General features: G+C 61.5%; 2 protein-coding genes across 2 annotated transcripts; both read left to right on the forward strand.

The window, feature by feature from the left end:
• The first annotated feature begins 678 nt into the window (after positions 1–678).
• ANKRD13D (ankyrin repeat domain 13D) lies at positions 679–7369 on the forward strand. Its single transcript, XM_027903572.1, has 14 exons — positions 679–1431; positions 1506–1630; positions 2194–2239; positions 2333–2476; positions 2949–3138; positions 3312–3378; positions 3452–3533; positions 3884–3945; positions 4024–4154; positions 4795–4952; positions 5036–5167; positions 5609–5772; positions 5853–5932; positions 6549–7369. The coding sequence occupies exons 2-14, from the start codon at positions 1541–1543 to the stop codon at positions 6787–6789; spliced, it is 1587 nt and encodes a 528-aa protein (XP_027759373.1). The 5' UTR covers positions 679–1431; positions 1506–1540; the 3' UTR covers positions 6790–7369.
• A 1077-nt stretch (positions 7370–8446) lies between these two features.
• On the forward strand, positions 8447–13985 carry SSH3 (slingshot protein phosphatase 3). The gene is made up of 14 exons (XM_027903568.1): positions 8447–8507; positions 9401–9438; positions 9575–9770; positions 10062–10180; positions 10244–10315; positions 10428–10493; positions 11000–11188; positions 11548–11641; positions 11713–11841; positions 11915–11961; positions 12226–12372; positions 12780–12980; positions 13226–13493; positions 13571–13985. Exons 1-14 carry the CDS (start codon positions 8457–8459, stop codon positions 13727–13729), a joined length of 1776 nt encoding a protein of 591 aa, XP_027759369.1. The 5' UTR covers positions 8447–8456; the 3' UTR covers positions 13730–13985.
• The last annotated feature ends 6297 nt before the right edge of the window (positions 13986–20282 follow it).

The raw sequence follows: 20282 nt of genomic DNA on the forward strand, positions 1-20282 counted from the left end.
GGGGGACTGGGAGCGCTGGGAATGCCGGGGGCGGGGGGGGTGGTGGGTGGAGGGGATTTGGGGGGGGACTGGGGGAAACTGGGAGCGCTGGGGATGCGGGGCCGCGCTGGGAGGACCTGCAGGGCTGGGAGCGCTGGGGAAACTGGGAGCAGTGGGGATGCGGGGCCGTGCTGGGAGGACCTGCAGGGCTGGGAGCGCTGGAGGGACTGGGAGCACTGGGAGAAATGGGGAGCAGTGTGGGAAGGGAATGGGGGGGACTGGAGGGAGACTGGGAGCAGTAGGCAGGACTGGGAGCACTGGGGGAAACGGGGCCGTGCTGGGAGGACCTGCAGGGCTGGGAGCGCTGGGGAAACTGGGAGCACTGGGGATGCGGGGCTGTCCTGGGAGGACCTGCAGGACTGGGAGCACTGGGAGAAATGGGGAGCGGTATGGGAAGGGGACTGGGAGCACTGGAGGGAGACTGGGAGCAGTAGGCAGGACTGGGAGCACTGGGGAAACTGGGAGGGCTGGAGGGACTGGGAGAAATGGGGAGCAGTGTGGGAAGGGGGACTGGGAGGACTGGAGGGAGACTGGGAGCACAGGGAGAAACTGGGAGCGCTGGAGGGACTGGGAGCACTGGAGGGACTGGGAGAAATGGGAAGCAGTGTGGGAAGGGGGACTGGGAGGACTGGAGGGAGAATGGGAGCAGTAGGCAGGACTGGGAGCACGAGGAGCGGGCTGGAAGCACTAGGGGAGACTGATGGGAGGACTGGGAGCACCACGGGGCCTGGAAGCACTGGGAGAAACTGGGAGCAGTGTGGGAGAGGTACCTGGAGGATTGGAGGGAAACTGGGAGCAATAGAGAAGACTGGGGGCACTGGGGAGGGGACTGGAAGCACTAGGGGAGACTGGGGAGACTGGGAGCACTGGAGGAAGAGTGGAAGCACTGAAGGGGAAGGAGTGTACTAAGGGAGACTAGGACAGAGGGGACTGGGAACACTGGAAGAACTGGTGGCACTGGTAGGACTCGTGACACTGGGATAATAGAGGACAGTAGCACCAGGGGTCAGGAAGCAACTGGGAGCACTGGGATAGCAGCACTGGGATACAGGGAGACTTAGGGGGGAGGCTCTGTGACACTGGGAGAAGAGGGGCTGGGAAACTGAGGGCACTGGGAGAAGAGGGGCTGGGAGCACTGGAGTTGGGGGGTAACTGGGAGCACTAGGCCTTGGGAGCACGGGGGATGAAGGGGGAGTACTGGGGGGCACTGGGTGGCACAGGGTGCCCGGGGGGCAGCGACCCTGCCACCCTTCCAGCATGACGTGGAGCTGACGGACCCCCGTGGCCGGACCCCCCTGGAGCTGGCCGTGTCCCTGGGCCACCTGGAGTCGGTGCGGGTGCTGCTGCGGCACAACGCCAACGTGGGCCGGGAGAACGCCAACGGATGGACGGGTACGGGGGCGCCGCGGGGACACGGGGACACCGCCGCCACGGCCCCCGGCTGACCCTGCCCCCTGCCCCCCCAGTGCTGCAGGAGGCCGTGAGCACGGGGGACCCCGAGATGGTGCAGCTGGTGCTCCAGTACCGCGACTACCAGCGGGCGACGCGGCGGCTCGCCGGCATCCCCGAGCTGCTCAGCAAGCTCCGGCGGGTACAGACCCCCCCCAGCTGGGGCCCACCACGGCCTCTGCACCCCCAAACCTCCCAGGGAACCCCCACTGACCCCTTTCCTTCGCTGGGGACCCCTACCCATGACCACACTCTGCTGGGTTGCCCTCATCCCCACCCAGGACCCCAGTAAGGACACCTATCCCTGCCCCCCAGACTCCCCACTGCCCAGAAGGGATCCCCCCAGAACTCCCCATTGACCCCACTCCTTCCCTGTTTGGCTTCCACCAATGACCCCACTCTCCCAGGTCACCCTGATCCCCACCCAGGGCCTGGTAGGGACCCCCATCCCTTCCCTCAGGACTCCCCCCCTCCCCAGTGACCTCAGGAGGGACCCCCTAAAGTCTTGCTAGAACTCCCTATTGTCCCCACTCTTTCCCTGGGGACACCCTGCTTATCCATCCCTGTGAATTTCCACCCATGACCCCACTCTCCCAGATCCCCACATCCCCACCTATAGGGACCCCAATCCCTGCCCCCAGGACTCCCCAGTGGACCCCAGCAGGGACCCCCCCCCCAGCTCATCCTGCTCCTCATCCCTTCCAGGCGTCCGACTTCTACGTGGAGATGAAGTGGGAGTTCACCAGCTGGGGTGAGCGTGGCGGGGCTCTGCGGGCGGCGGGGGCTGTGGGGTGTCCCGGGGAGCCCCCCGGGCGTGCGTCTGAGGGGGTCCCCGTTCCCGCAGTGCCACTGGTGTCCAAGGTGTGCCCCAGTGACGTGTACCGCGTGTGGAAGCGCGGCGAGAGCCTGCGGGTGGACACCACCCTGCTGGGCTTCGAGCACATGACGTGGCAGCGCGGCCGCCGCAGCTACATCTTCAAGGGGGAAGGTCAGCTCCAGCCCCCCACCTCTGGGACCCTCTGGCACCCTCCAGTCACCCTGGGAATCCCTCACACCTCTGCTCTGTATTTACGTCCCCGTAAGGACCCCTGATTCCCTATAAGGACCCTCTTGGGAACCTCCAGTCACCTGGAGAGCCACCCAGACCCCCTGCACTATAAATACCACCATAAGCACCCACCAGATTCCCTGTAGGGACCCCCTGGAATCCCAGATAGGCTCAGGCAATCTCCAAATGCCTCCCCAAGACCCCCTGCATTATGAGTACTGCCCTTTAAGGATCCCAGATCCCCTATAGCGACCCCCTGGGACCCCAGTTCTCCCTTCCAGAGGGGACCATCTCAGTCCCTACACATACCAGGGACCCCCCAATTACCCCAGAACCCGCTGTGACTCCCGTGCTGGGGGGTGTCAGGGTGCCGTGGGGGGCTGTGTGCCAACCCCCCGGTGTCCCCCCGCAGACGAGGGGGCCGTGGTGATGGAGGTGGACCACGACAAGCAGGTGGTGTACACGGAGACGCTGGCGCTGGCCCTGCACGAGCCCGACCTGCTGCTGGCGGCCATGCAGCCCAGCGAGGAGCACGTGGCCGGCAGGCTCACCTCCCCCATCGTCTCCACGCACCTGGACACCCGGAACATCGCCTTTGAGAGGTGGGAAGGGCGAGGACGGCACCCTGGCATGGTGACACTCAGCGGGAAGGGGCCGTGTCCAGGGGGAGGCACGTGTGGAGGGGAAGGAAGGAAACGCTTGCGCAAGGAGAGGGTGAGCGGCTGTGGGGTTCCCCCCCCACCCCGTGGGGACCTGACACCTTCCACCCTCCCAGGAACAAGTCTGGGATCTGGGGCTGGCGCTCGGAGAAGATGGAGGTGGTCAGCGGCTACGAGGCCAAGGTGGGCACAGAGAGTGGGGGGGGACACTGGGGACACCCCGGAGCGCGGCGGGGCTGACGGTGTCACCCTCCAGGTGTACAGTGCCAGTAACGTGGAGCTGGTCACCAAGACCAGGACGGAGCATCTCTCGGACCAGGACAAGTCACGCAGTAAAGGTGACAGCCCCGGCAGCCAGTCAGGGGCCCGTGCCCAGCGGGGACGTGGCCACTCCTGGGCAAAGCCCACCCCCTTGCAGGGTGGGACGTGTGTCAAATGTGGGTGTGGGACACTGAGTGTGGGACACTGGGTGTCCCCCAGGGGTGGGACAGCGTGTGGGGTGTGACAGGGGATAGGTGTGGGACACTGGGCGTGGAGCATGACATGCCAGGCGCGGGACACCGTGTGGGATGGCACCCATCAGGTGTGGCACCCCACGCAGGGTGTGACTTGGTGACAGCCTGGGCAGCCCCAGGGGTGCCCCCCCGCACTGCCCACGCTGCACCCCTGCACTCCCCTCTCCTCCCAGGCTCCAAGACCCCCTTCCACTCCTTCCTGGGCATTGCACAGCAGCACGGCACCCACAACGGGGTGAGTGACTGGGCCAGGGGGGGTCCCGGGGAGATTGGGGGTCCCTGGTGGGGCTGAGCAGCGCTGGTGTCCCCACAGGCGCCCGTGCTGCAGGCTGCCAGCCCCACCAACCCCACGGCCATCACCCCTGAGGAATACTTCGACCCCCACTTCGACCTCGAGACCCGCAACATCGGGCGCCCCATCGAGATGTCCAGCAAAGTCCAGAGGTGAGGCCACTGCCCTGGGGGGGTGGACATCACAGGGACATGGCGTGGTGTGTCGGGACCCACAGGGTGGTGACAGGATCCAGGGGATGTGGTACCAGCTGTCAGGATCCATGGGGTGGTAATGGGGTCCTGGGGATGTGGCACCAGCTGGCAGGAGTCCCAGGAACGTGACACCGGGTGACAGGACCCGTGGTGGTGGTGGCAGGGTCCTGGGATATGTGACACAGGGGTGGTGACACTGTCCCAGGGCCGTGACCCCTGGGGTGCTGACCCCACAGGGTCCCAGGGTCCGTGGCATGGAGTGTCAGGACCCATAACGGGCCCCCAGGGAAGTGGCACAGGGTGTCAGGGCCCACCGGGTGATGGCGGGGTCCCTGGGACATGGCATGGGGTGTCAGGACTCCGAGGGGTGGTGACATGGTCCTGGGGGCTGTGACACTGGGGTGGTGACAAGGTCCCCCAGGGACATGGCAGTGGGTGTCAGGAACCCTGGGAGTGGTGACACGCATCCCAAGGACGTGTGGCACTGGGTGTTAGAACCCATGACAGGGTCCCAGGGGCGGTGGCACTGGGGGTGTGTCCCCCGGAGCGGGGGCGGTGTCCCCGGCGGGTCCCCGTGCCCACGGCGGTGCCCGGGCAGGTTCAAGGCGACGCTGTGGCTGTGCGAGCAGCACCCGCTGTCGCTGGCGGAGCAGGTGACACCCATCATCGACCTCATGGCCATCTCCAATGCCCACTTCGCCAAACTGCGCGACTTCATCACCCTCAAGCTGCCCCCCGGCTTCCCCGTCAAGATCGGTGAGGGCGGGGCTTGGTCGGGCTGGGATTAATTAGGGGCAGGGCTTGATTAGGGGCAGAGCCACTGATCCCCGTGCCCGCAGAGATCCCGCTGTTCCACGTGCTCAACGCCCGCATCACCTTCAGCAACCTGTGCGGGTGTGACCAGCCGCTGGGCTCCGTGCGGATCTGTGCCCCGCAGCAGCCCCCCGGCACCGACCCCCCCGGGCCCAGAGGTGAGGCGGGGGGGGACGGGGGGTGGTGGGAGCCGTGGGATCCCCGTGGAATCAGGGTGGCGTGGGGGCACGAGTGATGTGGGGTGCGCAGGAGAGTGGGGTGGGTGTGGGGCGCTGTGCGGCACCAGGGGACACCGTGGGATGATGTGGGGTGCTGTGGGATGCCACAGGATGCCGTGGGGTGCCATGAGATGCTGTGGGGTATCATGGTGCCATGGGGTGCACTGGGGTGCCATGGTATTGCACAGGGTGCTGTGTGGTGCCATGGGTGCAGGGTGCTGTGGGATACTTTGGGCTTCCACGGGATGCCGTGGGGTGCCATGGGACGCTGTGGGACACCGTGGGATGTTGTGGGACGTGTGGTGGGCCATGGGATGTCTCGGGGTGCCATGGGGAGCCGTGGGGTAGCCCCGGGTGCTGACAGCCCCCCTGCCACGGCAGCCTGGCCGTTCCCGTGCGAGGTGGAGGCGGGGGTGTTCGAGGTGCCCGCGGGGTACACCGTGCTGGGCGCGGGGCGCAGCGAGCCCCTGCGGGACGAGGACGACGACCTGCTGCAGTTCGCCATCCAGCAGAGCCTGCTGGACGCCGGCACAGAGACCGACCAGGTGCGGCCACGCCCCCCTCACCTGGCCACACCCACTCACCTGGCCACACCCGCTCACCTGCAGCCCCACCCACCCCACAGGTGACCATCTGGGAGGCGCTGACCAACACTCGCCCGGGCGCGGAGCCGCCGCCCTACGACGAGGACCTGCAGCTGGAAAGGTGGGGCTCCACTCGCGGGGTGGGGGTGCCACGCCCACCTCACCTGGTGTGAGGGAGGGACCTAAAGGCGTTAGGGTGGGGCAGGGGAGGGGCCAGGGGGGTGGTTTAGATGGTCAGGGCTTCAAGGTGTGACATTGGGAGAGAGGAGGGGCCACGTGGGTGTGGCCTAGATGGGAGGGGCTTTATGTGTCCAATTGGGAAGAGGGGAGGGGGTGTGGCCATAGGGGTGTGGCCTAAAGAGGAGGGGATTTAGGTGTCAGATTGGGGAGGGGCTCTGAGGGTGTGGCTTAGGGGGTGGGTCTTAAAGATGTGTGGGTGGGGCAGAGGGGTGTGGCCTAAAGGGGCTTAAAACGTTGGTGAGAGGGAACAGGTCCATGAGGGGCAGGGCTTAACCACATCAAGGTTTGGGGGCCACAAAAAGGGGAGGAGCTTCTTGCTGTCCAAAGGGTGTGGCCATAGAGGGCAGGGCTAGTGACTGGTGTGGGTGTGGCTGGCAGGTGGGTGGGGCACAGGTGTGGCAGAGGGGGCGTGGCCTCCACAAAGGGGGTGTGGCCTCCACAAAGGGGGTGTGGCCTCCACAAAGGGGCCACGGCAGTGTTTGCCATCCCCCTGGCAGGGCCCTGCAGGAGAGCATGCTGCTGCAGGCCAGGCCCAGCGCCGAGCCCCCGGCCGCCGGGAGCCCCCCCGGCGCGGGTGGGGGGAGCCCCCCAGCCCCCCCCGGGTACGGCAGCTTCGCGGAGCAGCTGCGCCTGGCCATGGCCCTGTCGGAGCGGGAGCAGGAGGAGCGGGAGCGGCGGCGGCGTGAGGAGGACGAGGAGCTCCAGCGCATCCTGCGCCTCTCCCTCACCGAAAAGTAGCGCCGGGACGCTCCGCGCCGGGACAGGGACGCCCCGCGCCGGGACAGGGATGTTCCACGTGGGGTCACGCCATGCAGGGACACGGATGTCCCACGTGGGGACGCACCCCTTGCAGGGACAGGGACACCCCACCCAGGGAACAACCCAGCGTGGACGCTGTCCTACGCTGGGACACCCCAGTTTGGGCACAGCCCTGCCGGGGTGGCCCCCCCATGATGGGGACCCCCTGATGTGGGCACAGCCCCCGCATGGGGGAATTTGATCCAGGGATCCTCCTACCCCCAGGACCCCCAGTCCAGGGCTCCTCTCCTGCCAGGCTCAAACCTCAGCCCAGGGACCCTCACCTGGGAACCCCCACCCCAGGAACACCCCAATTCCTAGGTCCCCCTCCCCTGGGACCTCCCTCCTCTTTGGTGTTGTACCTTGACCCCCTGGGGGGCAGGATGGCCCCAGGGGTCCCCGTGGGATGTGGGTGACCCCTATTTAAAGGCACTCCAGCTGGGGGGGTTTTGCAGGGGTACCCCCTGGCCTCATCTCTCGTTGCAGTGGGGGGAGCAGGGGGGCCCCGAATGTCTGTACATATACATATACATATATATATATATATATATATATATACAAAAACACTTGTCTGTGCCTGAGGGGGTGATGGGTGGGGTGTCCCATGGGGTGGAGGCTGGGAAAAAGGGTGGAGCCTACAGGTAGGGTGGGGCTCAGGTGATGGGCCTCAGCCACTAAGCGTATGTGTGGCACTGCTGGGGTGCTCCTCCCCTTCAACTCCCCCAAATCTGGCCCTGTGCCCCCATTCCCAGCCCTGAGGTTGATTTATTTAATTATATTTCCTGAGGATACCCTCACCCAGGAAGAGGGGCTTGACTGGGGCCCCATGGGGTGACAAGGCTCTTGGGGGGCTGTCACGTGCTGGGGACCCTCAGGAGATTTCCACTTGATGAGACCTAGGGGGGTCTCAAGTGCTGGGGACCCTCAGGACATTCACACTTACAGCGTACCTGGGGGTGTCCCATGGGTTGGGGAACTGGGGGGGAGTGGGGGGTCCCACCTGCTGGGGACCCTTGGGGGATTCCCACCTGATGGGATCTGGGATGGCATGGATGCTGAGGTCTCTTGTGGTGTTCCCCCCTGCTGTGGACCTGAGGGGTCCCAGGTGCCAGGACCCTTGGGGGCTTCTCATTTTCTGGAGACCTGAGGGTGTGGGGAGTCTCACGTTCTGGGGACCTGGGTGAGGTCTCAAGTGCTGGGAACCCTCGGAGGGCTCCCACGCTCTGAGGACCTGGAGGGTCCCCGGTTCTGGGAAACTGGGTGGGTTCCCATCTGCTGGCGACATGGTGGGGGGTCCCGTATGCCGGGGAGCTCGGGAGTTTCCCTCTTTCCCGGGGGTAGGGGCGTCCCACGGGCTGGAACGTGAATCCTGAGTTGCCCAGGGGCAACCCCAGCGGATGGGGGTCCCGGCTAATCCCCGGGAAAGGCTGCCGGGGCGGCTCCGGGATGCTGGGGATGCTCTGCGTTGGTGCCGGGGCCGGTGTTGCCGTGGCCGGGGGGACTCGGAGCCGTGCCCGGAGCCGTGCCCGCTCCCGCTCCCGTTCCCGTTCCCGTGCGGGCGGGGCAGCGGCGGCGCTTCCTGGTGCGGGGGGGCGGCGCGGCGGGGCATGGCGCTGGTGACGGTGCGGCGGGCGGGGGGCTCCGCCGGGGGCCCCGCGGTGAGTGCGGCACCGCCATGGGGGGGCCGAGCGGGGCATCCCGGCGGGGACGGCCCGGGGGGTCCCGGAGCCCGGGGAGGTCCCGGTGCGGGGGTACGGGCTGTCCCGGGCCATCCCGGTGCGGGGGATGGGGACTCCCGGGGGGAAACGGGCTGTCCCGGAGCCCCGGGGGATCCCGGTGCGGGCGTGCAGGGTGGGCGTGGGGGTCTCGGAGCTCCTGCGCGTCCCGGTGCCCTGGGAGGGGGGGGGTTAGGTTGGTTCGGGGGGGTCCGGTGCGGGGGGCTGTTCCCGGGAGCCCCGCTGCTTCGGAGGTCGCGATGGGCTGGTCCGGGGGATCCCAGCGGGAAGGTAGAGGCAGGGGGCGGAAATCTCCAGTCGCTCCCGGTGCAAGGTTATCCCGGCCGTTCCCGGTGGAACTTTACTACGAGTTTGCTGGAAGTTTACCCAGTTGCCCTCAGCGCACGTTGGTGTCTCCGCTGCTCCCGCAGTTAAGGGCGGAATATGGGGGTGTGGATGGCTGTCCCCAGTGGCTCCCACTTTCCCCAGTCCTCCCAGTCCCTTCACCGTCCCAGTGGCTCCCGGTGACCCCCCCTCTCCAGTAACCACTGGGCCTTTTCTGGGTGCTCATCCCAGGCTCCCCATTCCAGGGTAGGAGGCACCGGGGCAGTACCCCCTCTGCTATTCTGAGGGGAAGTCCCCAGGGATCCACCTCCCCAGTGGGACCCCCATGGGGCCCCTACACCCCCCCCCCAGGGGCCCATAGGGGTGGTGGTTGGCAGGGGGTCACTGGTCTGTGGTGTCCATGCTGGGGGGAGAGGGGGGGTGGGACCCCCAGGCATTGCCCGTGCCCTGGGGTCACACTCCCCCCAGGAATTGCCCCCCACAATTTGCAGGAGGAAGATGCTCCCAGACGTGGCAAACTGCAGCGGCGGTGAGAGGGGCCTCGGGACCCCCGGGATGGGGGGCACTGGGATGGGGAGGGTACAGCTGCCCCCTCCCCAGCTCTGTCTCCCTCAGAGGAGCGCTCTGGGGGTGCCCCAGCTGCTCAGGACCCTCCTGCCCCCCAGGCAGAGCTTTGTCATGGTCAAGGGGGCTGCACTGCTGCTGCCTGCGGAGGAGCCCCCCCAGGATGAGCCTCCCCCAGCTGAGACCCCCCTGGATGAGCCTCCACCAGATGAGCCTCCTGGCCAGGCCCCGAGGCAGCAGGAGAGGCACCTGCACCTCATGATGCAATTGCTGCGCCCCCAGGATGCCATCCGGCTGGTAGGGCATGGATCCCTCTGGAACGTGGGGATGGAATGGGGACAGGGAGGGGATGGGATGGGATGGGATATGGACAGGGACAGAACGGGGATGTGGTAGGATGACGTCAAGACGGGGATGGAACAGGACAGGACAGAATAGGAACAGGGCTGGAATGGATGGGGATGGTGTAAGGATGAGATACGGCCCAGCCTGGCCCCCGGCATGCTTGATGCTCCTCCCATGTCCCTGGGAGCACTGGGGGGCTCTGGGGAGGGGCAATCCCCCTGCCAGTGCCCCCGTCACCCTCAGGCGGTGCGGCTGGAGTCGGCGCGGCCGCGGCGTGTGCGGTACCTGCTGGTGGTGCGGCCGGAGGAGGTGGGAGCCGAGGGCCAGACGGCGCTGCTGGGAGTGGATTTCGCCCACGAGGGGTGAGCGGGATGCGGGGGGGGCACGGTGGGGCGGCCGCACCCCCTGACCTGTGCCCGCCCCAGGGCCACCTGCTGCACCCTGGGCATGGTGCTGCCCCTCTGGAGCGACACCCAGGTGTTCCTCGACGGCGATGGGTAAGGGGAGCTGGGATTCTGGGGATGGGGAGGGGCTTAGAGGGGTGAGGCCCATGGGAGGGGTGGGCCTGGGGTGCCCACCCTGACCCATACGTGTCCCCGTGGTGCCCAGGGGGTTCAGCGTGACGTCGGGGGGACAGACCCGCATCTTCAAGCCCATCTCAGTGCAGACCATGTGGTGAGCCAGGCCTGGGTGTAACCGTGGGCATGGGGGGCGTGGGCACCACCTCGGATATGGGGGACGTGGGCACTGCCACGGGCCAAGGGGGTGTGGGCACCACCATGGCATGGGGGATCTGAGCTCACAACAGACATGGGGAATGTGGGCACTGCCAAGGGCACAGGGGATGGGAGCACCACCATGGACACAGGATATGGGAACTGCTGGGGGCATGGGGAACATGGGCACTGCTGGGGCCCAGGGAACGTGGGTGTCAGCATGGGCACAGGGGATGTCGGCACCACCATGGGCAGAGCCAGGACATGGATCTACAGGCACCACCATGGGCACAGTCATGGGAACAGGGCTGGGGGAGGGCTTGGGCATGGCTGGCAGAGGGATAGCGGCATCCACGTGCTGGGGACAGCCAGCACAGGGACACGGCGTTGGGGTGGTGGCAGGCTGTGCCGGGGTGGTGTCGGGGTGGCGGTGGCAGAGCGGGGGTGGCAGGTGGCGTGCGGCAGGGCCGTGCTGCAGGAGCTGCACCGTGCCTGCGAGGACGCTGCCCGCGGCGGGCACATCCCGGGGGGCCCCGCGCTGGCCTGGGCCCACGGCTACGCGGCGGCGCTGAGCTCGGAGCAGAGCTGCCTCAACGAGTGGCTGGCCATGGCCGACCTCGAGTCCGTGCGCCCGGCATCGCCCCCGCCCCTGCGGTAAGAGCCGCCCCATAGCCTGGGTACGGGTGTGGCTTGTGGTGTAAGGGTGGGGCATTGGGTGGGGCTGTGAGGGCGGGGTTCTGCCGGGTGGGATCTGCATTCCGCGTGTGGCGTATGGGGCAGGGCTTGTCTGGATGGGATGGGGCTTAAAGGAACGGATGGGTCTTAAATAAAATGGGTAGAGCTTCCAGTCTTTAAGTTTCCCACTTAATGAAAATGGGTCATGGAGGGGCAGGGCTTGCATTTAGGGGAGGGCCCCGAGCACAGGGAGATGGGGTCTGTGCAGGGCATGGTCTGGCTGGGGTGGGTGGGCAGTGCCGGTGGTGACACCCGTGATGAGGTGATGGGGGTGCCAGGCCAGCGGCACCAGAGCTGTCGGAGCAGGCGGTGCGGGCGCTGCTGCGGGACGTGATGGCCACTGCCGACCTGGAGAACGTCACCTCCAAGGAGGTGGGTGGCAGCAGGCGGGGGGGACAGGGAAGGCCAGGCAGGGCCGTCCCTCACCCCCTGGCGGTGTGCAGGTGCGGGAGGAGCTGGAGCGGCGCACGGGGCACAGCCTGGCCCAGCACAAGGACTTCATCGACAACGAGATGCTGCTCGTGCTGGCGCAGATGGACCGGCCCTCACGGGTGTTCCCGCACCTCTACCTGGTGGGCAGCGGGGTGGGAAGGGTGGGGAGGGTGGGCAGGGGTGTCCCCATCCCTCATCGCTGTCACCGCACAGGGCTCCGAGTGGAATGCGGCCAACCTGGAGGAGCTGCAGCAGAACAAGTGAGTGTGGGATGGCACGGGGGCACCTGGGGTCATGGTGGGGTGGTCATGGGGTCATCTGGGGTGCCACTGGGGTGGCATGGGGGCATCTGGGGTGTCATGGGTGAGCATGGGGTCATCTGGGGTGGCACAGTGGTCATCTGGAATGTCATGGATGTGTATGGGGTCATCTGGAGTGGTGTGGCATGGGATTATCTGGCATGGGTGGGGCAGGTATGAGGTCATCAGAGGACACCCGTTGGGGTGTCACCTCTGTCCCCACAGGGTCACACACATCCTGAATGTGGCGCGGGAGATTGACAACTTCTTCCCAGCGCTGTTCACGTACATGAACGTACGGGTGTACGACGAGGAGGCGGCCCAGCTCCTGCCCCACTGGAATGACACCTTCCTCTTCCTCTCCCGTGTCCGGTCAGTGGGGCCAGGGCAGCCCCAGGGTTTTGGGGGGGGTGCCATGGGGACATCGGGGGCATGGAGGGTCAGGGGCTGGAGCTGGGTACGGGGGGAGGGGGATACGGGGAAGAGTCTTGATGAATGAAGTGCTGGGGTGCACTGGGGACACTGGGAGCACTGGGGAGCTCTGTGGAATTGGGTCTCTGCAGATACTGGGGGGACCAGGGAGATCTGGAGCATAGGGCTCTCAGGGATACAGGGAGCCCTGTGGGACAAGGGGAGCCCTGGGGACACGGGGTCCCTGGGGACACGAGGATGGCTGGGGACTCGGTGTTCCTGGTGAGCCCCCCGGACATGGTGAACCTGGGGTGGTTGGGGCATTTGGGGAGCCCTGTGGACACGGTGTCCCCGGTCCCCCCATTCAGGGCGTCGGGGGGCCGGGCACTGGTGCACTGCCGCATGGGGCTGAGCCGCTCGGCCGCCACGGTGCTGGCCTACGCCATGAAGGAGTTCGGGTGGCCCCTGGAGCGGGCGCTGCGGCACGTCCGGCACTGCCGGCCCAGCGTCCTGCCCAACCCGGGCTTCATGCGGCAGCTCGACTTCTACCAGGGCATCCTCAGCGCCAGGTGAGCGGGGATGGGGCAGGGATGGGTTGGGGCCGGGTGGGAGGGGGACAGGTGAGCAGGGAGGGGGACAGTGGAAGGGGAAGGGTAGGAGGGGACAGGTGAGCAGGGAGGGGGACAGTGGAAGGGGAAGGGTAGGAGAGGACAGGTGAGCAGGGAGGGCGACAGTGGAAGGGGACAGGTAGGAGGGGACAGGTGTGGCTCCCCTCGGGGCCGTGTCCAGGCACTGACCGATGGATGTGTGGCAGCCGGCACAGCAGCCTCTGGGAGCCCCGGGCGGCCGAGCGGGCGCCGCAGCCCGAGGAGGACACCCAGAGGGACACGGGTGTCCCGTCCCCGCTGTCCCCGCTGTCCCCGCTGCCCTCCCCGCAGCCCCCCGAGGAGGAGGCGGCCGGCAGGGCGGTGCTGGGGGCCTCCCGGCGCCCCCGCATCTCCCTCTGCTCCGTCATGCGGAGCATCAGCCTGCTGGAGACGCCCGAGCCCCCCGACCTGCCGGGGGAGCCCCTGGCCGGCGAGGTGAGCGGGGGACCGGGGCGGGCCGGGGGGTCCGGCCACGGGGCGGCGTGGGATGACTCCTCCCTGTCTCCCCGCAGGTGTTCGAGGCTGTGGAGGAGCCAGGGGGGCCCCGCCGGGAGTCACGGCCCTCGTCGCGGCCCCGCGGGGTGGTGCGGCAGGACAGCCTGGACGGCGGCCCCGGCCCCTTCTGCGACCACACGGACGGCCCGACCCCGAGCGCTGACCCCGCGCCCTGAGCTTAGCGGGGCACGGGCAGAGCCCCCGCTGCCAGGGCACCGTGGGGAAGGGCCGCACGCCCCCTTCCCCACCGCACCTGCACTTTGGGGGGCAGAGGTGTCTGCACCTCAGCGCGCCCCCCCCGTCAAGAGCACAGCACCCCATCACTGCGCCCGCACTGACAATAAAAGCGTGGAAGCGGCAGCCACAGTGCGGAAATGGAAATTTGCGACCGCGGTCGGGGGGGCAGGCAGGGTTCCCCGGGCGCTCGGAGCGTTGCCATCGGCAGAGACCGGAGTGAAGGGGGATGAGGGGGCGGGCGGGCACAGGGACCCAGCGGCGGCGCGGGGCCGCCATGTTGTGCGGCGGGGCGGGCACTACAACTCCCAGCGGGCTTTGCGCGGGGGGCACACACAACATGGCGGCGCCCTTTGTGCTGTGGGGAGGGGGGAGAGGCGGGTGGGAGAGGATCCACAGGGATTTATTCGCAGCACTGCGGTTTTCCCGGGGTACCGTCGGGAAAGTGCCAGCTCTCATGCTGGAGTTTCTCTGTAAAATGTCTCAACACAAAGAGCAAAACTCAAGTCAGGCCCGTCCCGGAGTGTGTTCCACCCGGGCAAAGCTTCTTCCCCCTCTTGTTTGTTTTCTGTTCCACTGGGCTCAGTCTTGAGTTGCCGGGCGCTTCCTGTTAAATGATACCGTGAAAATAACTCTGTATTGAAAGGGGAGTTCAGATGTCCGTGATAAACGCTCTATGCCTTTTCAGTCTGTAGGCTCTTATAAAAACTTTCAGGAGCCCTCCAAAACCTTACTGAGACAGCAGCATCTGTGCTAAAAGCAGTCGAGGTCCTGGAAGAGACTGGGACAAATCAGCATCGCTTCCAAGCGTTTTCCAGGCTTTCCCATGAAGCCAAAGCAGTGGTTGTTTTTTAGTTCCCTGTAGAGGGAGTCTCTGATCTCCCTGACTTTCATATCATAATTAATTGTTTGTTTGGTTGGTTTTTTAAAGTTTAACACTGTGTAATTTACCAGATGACTCGCAGTGGTTAAACTGAAAGTGCCAAACGCTGTAGTGTACCATTTGTTGTTTTTATTTAGGCAGTTTGGTGTTTGTTTACAAAGCGAGGCCATGGAGTGTTACGGTGTTTTCCCCCAGTATTTTGAGGTGCTGCCCTGAATTAGTTGATTTCTGCCTTGGGACCACGGGACAGGCAAAAACCCCGCAGCAAAGGAGAACCTGGATTTGGGAGATGGAGGACTGAATGGCATCAGTCTGAGCTGTGAATGCCAAAGGAAATTCCAAGACTCCTCCAGTGGGAGTGCTTTTCCTGGATGTGTGCAAACACAGGCACAGCTTTTTACTATGAAGTGAGTTACTGAGATTTGGGGTTGTTTTCTCAGTTCCTCCTGTAAGTTTTCCCTCTCTCAGCCCCACTGGCCAAGCGGGAGGTTCAGCAGCAGCTCCAAGGCCGGAGCTGTTGGGTGGGTTTGGGAGCCCAGATTCCCCCTCCTGGGGGGATGTCCCTGCAGCAGCGCCCTGGGGAAGGGATGAGACATCTCCTGGCACTGCTGGAGCGCAGGAACCCCACTGACTCCCACCTGGAGCACCCATTAATGATCATTGTTGAGTTATTATGCAAATTACCATGGGTTTGTGCGAATTAGGGGGCCAAAATCCCACAGAGGTGTTTGGGAGCAGAGGGGCAGTGCCAAGGCAGAGCTGAGATGAAGTTTGTCAAAGCAGCACAAAATTCTAACCTTTATTGTTGAGTCCCTGTGGGTCCCTATGAGAACTAGGCCAGAGCTGGGTTTTGTGCTCAGAGAGTCTGAGGAGCTACATCCCTAAATTTGGCATGATCTGTGTGATGGAAATGAAGTGGGAGCCCCAGAGGCTGATGGTTTCTGTCCCCAGGTATCCCCAGGATGTTGCCAATCCAGAGGGATCTGCTTTGGTTCCAGGCTGTCCGTGCTGGAGTGTCCTGGTCCCTGCAGAGTCCCCGAGTCTGCAGAGACAGAGAACCCTGGCCAAAGTGGTCTTTGTGTGCCTGTCCCCAGCCTGGCAATATCCACAGGGAAAAGACTGGGCAAATATGGTTAGATGGAACAAAATCGCTTCATGGAAGAGATTTTACGCCTGTGCAAATCAGTCCTTGGGCAGGAAGTGAACTTGGGAAAACTGTTGGTCTTCCCCCACAAAGCATCATTCACATCAGCATTAGTGACATGCCCTGTGCCCACTGCCCATTATTTGTCCAATAAAAATAAAACGCAAATGTTTTTGTTTGGTTTTAAAAAATTAGAGTAACTTTAAAACTAACTATATCACTTTTTCTTTTCTTTTTTTTTTTTTTTTTTTCTTCTAGGTGATGGAATTGCCACTCTGGATGTGTGCTGAGCTCTGGCTGCGGAGGACTGTCGGATTCTTGTTCTTCTCACTGGGGAATTGGGAGTAATTATTAATTAGATTGCAGAAAATGTTTTCTGAAACCTTTCCCCTTTTTTCTGTCTTTTGCTGGTAGATCTTCTCTTTCTGCTTTTGAATTTACAGCTTCCTTGTAGCTCCCAGATAGGAAAAGCTGGGAAGACTTAGGGACGACAGGGGTGACATTTTTAGCTGAAAATTTGGGGTAATTTAGAGGGGGCACAGCAACTGCTTTTGTAGGAAAATGTGTTTAACCACACTGACCTGGGTTGTGTTTGCACAGAATAGGGCCGGAGGTGAAAGCTAATCCAAAGCAAATCCCTGCCCAACCTCTAAATCCAGGATAAGCTCTACGAGCTGCAAATTGAGCTTTCCGTGTCCGCCAGGGGGACCCGCGGGGAGCGCCGGCCCCGGCACCCGGGGGGATTTCTCGGGGGGTAGGGGTTGGAGTGAACCCCAAGGATTTTTGGGGTGATCTCAAGGGGGGGAGGGTTTCAGGGGGTTTTGAGGTGACCCTCTCCTTCCCCCAGACGCAGACTGGTCAAGGAGGAGATGCAGCTCCAGCACCTGAAGGACATTGGGGACCCGCTGGGGGATCCCCCAGACCCGCCCCGTCCCTCCCTGCTGCACCCCAAGAGCAGCTCCGGGCCCCCCGAGACTCCCGCGGGTCCAGGGTTTAATGGGGTGGGGGGGACGCCCCCAAAAGCACTCCCCCCGACTCAACCCCACAGAATTCATCCCAAATAAACCCCCAGCGCTGAATCCTGAGGCTTTGTTGGAACGTTTTCTTTGGGGTTTGGACACGCAAGACCTCTCCGGGAATTGTAGTGCAAAACCAGACGTGTTAAAAGCCCTACAGAAGTGTGTGTGGGGGGGGGCAGGTCCCGGACCCCCTACCAAAAAAAAAGAGAACGGAGCGGGGGCTCCGGTTTGAAGTGTCTGAATTCAGAGCAGGGGGGCGGCGGCCGCGCTTTAGGGCTTTCCTCGGAAATAAAGAGTCGAGATTCTCCCAGCCTGCCTCGTGTCAGGGATTCTTTTTTTTCCCCACCGATTCCTACACCTGGCTCCGCAACCTCTGGCTCGTCCCTAGCGCCCTCCCCTGCCGTGTGGGGCAGCCCCAGGTGCGGCCAGTGAGGATGATGAGGGGCGGGCCCTGCTGGGTGGTGACCTGGGGGCACCTGCCGCGGGGAGCTTTTTTAAGGGAGCGGTCGATGCTGGGGAGTTTCTCGAGCAGCGATGGTGAGAGCATCTCCCAGGACCGGGGGGAAGCCCCTGGATCTTTGCTCGAGGAAGGTTCCGAGGGACGAGCCCCGTGTCGGGAGGCAGCACGGGAGAGGGGAGCAGCGCACCTGGACAGGTGGGGAGTGTGGGGGAGCGGGGAAGGTGCAGCTCGGACTGGAGGCAGAGCGTGGAGGTTTCTTTTATTGGCAGGAACGTGCAAAGGAGAGAGTGAGGTGGAACTCCAAGACAGTAGATAATGAACTGGAATTTTACTGTCCAAGCAACACGTTCATATTCTGATTACTAATTTGTACTTTCCATTTTACTTTCACGTTTTAGTTCCTGCTCTGTGTTTACTTTCTCATCTCTCTTGGTCTCCTTTGTCTGCTCTTCCTTGTAATATCTGGTTTCTAATCATCTCGGGGTCTCTACTTTCAAAAAAATGATAAAGAATAAAAATAAAGTAAAGAATAAAAATAAAGTAAAGAATAAAAATAAAGTAAAGAATAAAAATAAAGTAAAGAATAAAAATAAAGTAAAGAATAAAAATAAAGTGAAGAACAAAAAGAAGAGGAGATGTGGGAGCCCGAGGCCCCCGGGGCGCTGTTGCCCCTCCATGTACTGTCCGGGCAGTTCCCGGGGCTCAGATACCCTCGGCCCCCTCCCCGCTCACCTGTGCGGGACTGCTTTGGTTTAACGAGACAAAAATGTCTGCGAGGGAGGGGGGGACAGGAAAAGAGCAAACTCCTCCCTCTAAGTTGTGATAACTTTGAAATTAAGAGACTTTGTACGAAAAAAATGTGCAAAGGAAATAACAGCAGCTCCTTACTAAATATATATATAACAGAACACTGAATATATAAATAAATAAATATATAAATAGATAGGATAGTTTAAAGTATTAGACTTAAGAGATGCCTTTTTCTGTGTTCCCTTGAGCAAGGAGAGCCAATAAATCTTTGCTTTTCAGTGAGAAAATCTGGAAACAGTGTCAGGCACCACTTGTACTTGCAGAGAGGAACATGCAGGGAGGGGAAGGCACAGAGCTTTTCCTGCCTCAGTTTCTCAGCCCTCGATCTGCCTGTGTCTGCAGCATTAATTTCATTAGGAAGAGCTGCCTGAGTGGTGATATCAGAGCTGTTCTTCAGGGCTGGGAGAGCAGCAGGGAGAGGAACTTGTGTTCAAGTGTTATTAAAACACAAATGATGAAGAAAATAACCTAAAATCCCGTATTATGAACGTCTTGGCTTCATTGCAGGGCCTGTGACCGCAGTGATGAGCACTGTGAGGAGCTCTCTGCTGGCACGGACCAGCCGAGGTCACTCCTCCATGTCATGTTTTAGTTTTGTGTTTTACAGAAACTATGGATCCTGGCCATCCTCATGTGCATTATGGTCCCTGGGGGGGATCTCTTACCCTGGGAAGTTCCCTGGAGAAGGTAAAAGGGTTGGATGACTTTTTGGGGTGCATAAGGGCCGGTGTCTGAAGCAGCATCTGTGCTGTGTTCTGTCTGTGGTTGCTGAGGGTGTGATATTTCTCTTCTTTTTTCCCTTTCCTGGTGCAAGCCCTGCTGGGTTTGCCGTCCAAATGACGCATTTGTTTGTTTTCCTTGTTATATAACCATTTCTGAAGTTTTCTAAAGTGCTGTGACACTTTTGCAAAGCTTTTTCATGCCTCTGATGTGCATTAATTGAAGTGAAATGAAAACAAGACAACTGCCACGTATTTCTGGCCTCCCCTGTGATTGATTTTTTTGTTTGTTTGGTTTTTTTTCAGTCCCATTTCCATGTTTCTCTACTTAATAGTATTAGCCCTTTTACTTCAGTGGGATTCCTTGCTGTGATCATAGTCTATCTAGAAGTTTTTTAATTATTTACTTCTCTTTCCCACTGGGCAAAGAGAAGATAAGAAAGGGATAGTGAACCAATAGCTGAGAAATCGCATCTCACCTTTTCTCTAGCTCAGGCTTGGCGATTTTTTTTCTCGAGTGGTCCGTTTTAATGAATATTTTGTTCTTCACGAACCTCTTCTGCTCTTAAAGGAATTTCCTTTGAGCTGGCAATGCGCTCCCAAGCCTGCCCAGCCGGGAGCATCCCCTGCTGCTCCTCGAACTTCCCAGCACGGCCAGTGGGTGACTCCCGAGGCCCTGCTTAGGATGCTCGGAGCTCTGCTGGGGGCAGACGGATCGTTCCCTTGTCTCGAGCTCTTCTGAGGTTTAGTTGCATTTAAGGAAAGGAAAATAATAATAATAATAATAATAGTAAAAAGAAGCTTAAAAGACGAAACCGCTTTCCTCAATATCGTCTTTACTCGATTATTTTCCTGGAAAGAAACTTTTAAATTTAGACTCCAGGACCTAAAATAAACAAATGGAGAAACTGAGAACCTTCTCGTGCTTGTTTTCAAGGAATGATGCAGCCTCTGGTGATTTATCTTGCTGTGCACATCCCAGGCAATGACCCGAGCATTCCCTACGGAAGCGTAACCGTGGCACGAGCAACAGGGCACAGCTGCCAAGCTGGACCGGGATGCACTTGATCCCACGGGTATTCCTTAGCTCCTCCCAGACGGACCAGAACATGAATTAGACTCTTGAAACAAAGTTAGCGGGTCCACAACTCAGCAGGCATACCAATGTGTCTGATTGTCCTCGCTGGTTTTTGTAGCAGCTGCACGGGGATGTCACAACGTTGTTGTCACTGCAAGAACAGAAGAACTTTTTAAAGTGGTAACTTTCTGCTTTAGAGAAGAGCTGCAATACTTACCAGCTGGTGCAGAGCTGGAAGAGCAGCTTCATGGAAATACAGTTTCTCAGTCACTGATTTAAAAAAAAAAACAAACCCACAACCAAATATTTTGCACTGTTACAGTTTGGGGACTTTTTTTTTTTTTTTTTTTTTTTTTTTTTTTTTTTTTTTTTTTTTTTTTTT

The sequence above is a fragment of the Empidonax traillii genome, unplaced genomic scaffold, assembly GCF_003031625.1.
Source record: "Empidonax traillii isolate 1590-97213 ecotype Southwest subspecies unplaced genomic scaffold, ASM303162v1 scaffold982:size219053, whole genome shotgun sequence".
NCBI classification, from domain to species: domain Eukaryota; kingdom Metazoa; phylum Chordata; class Aves; order Passeriformes; family Tyrannidae; genus Empidonax; species Empidonax traillii.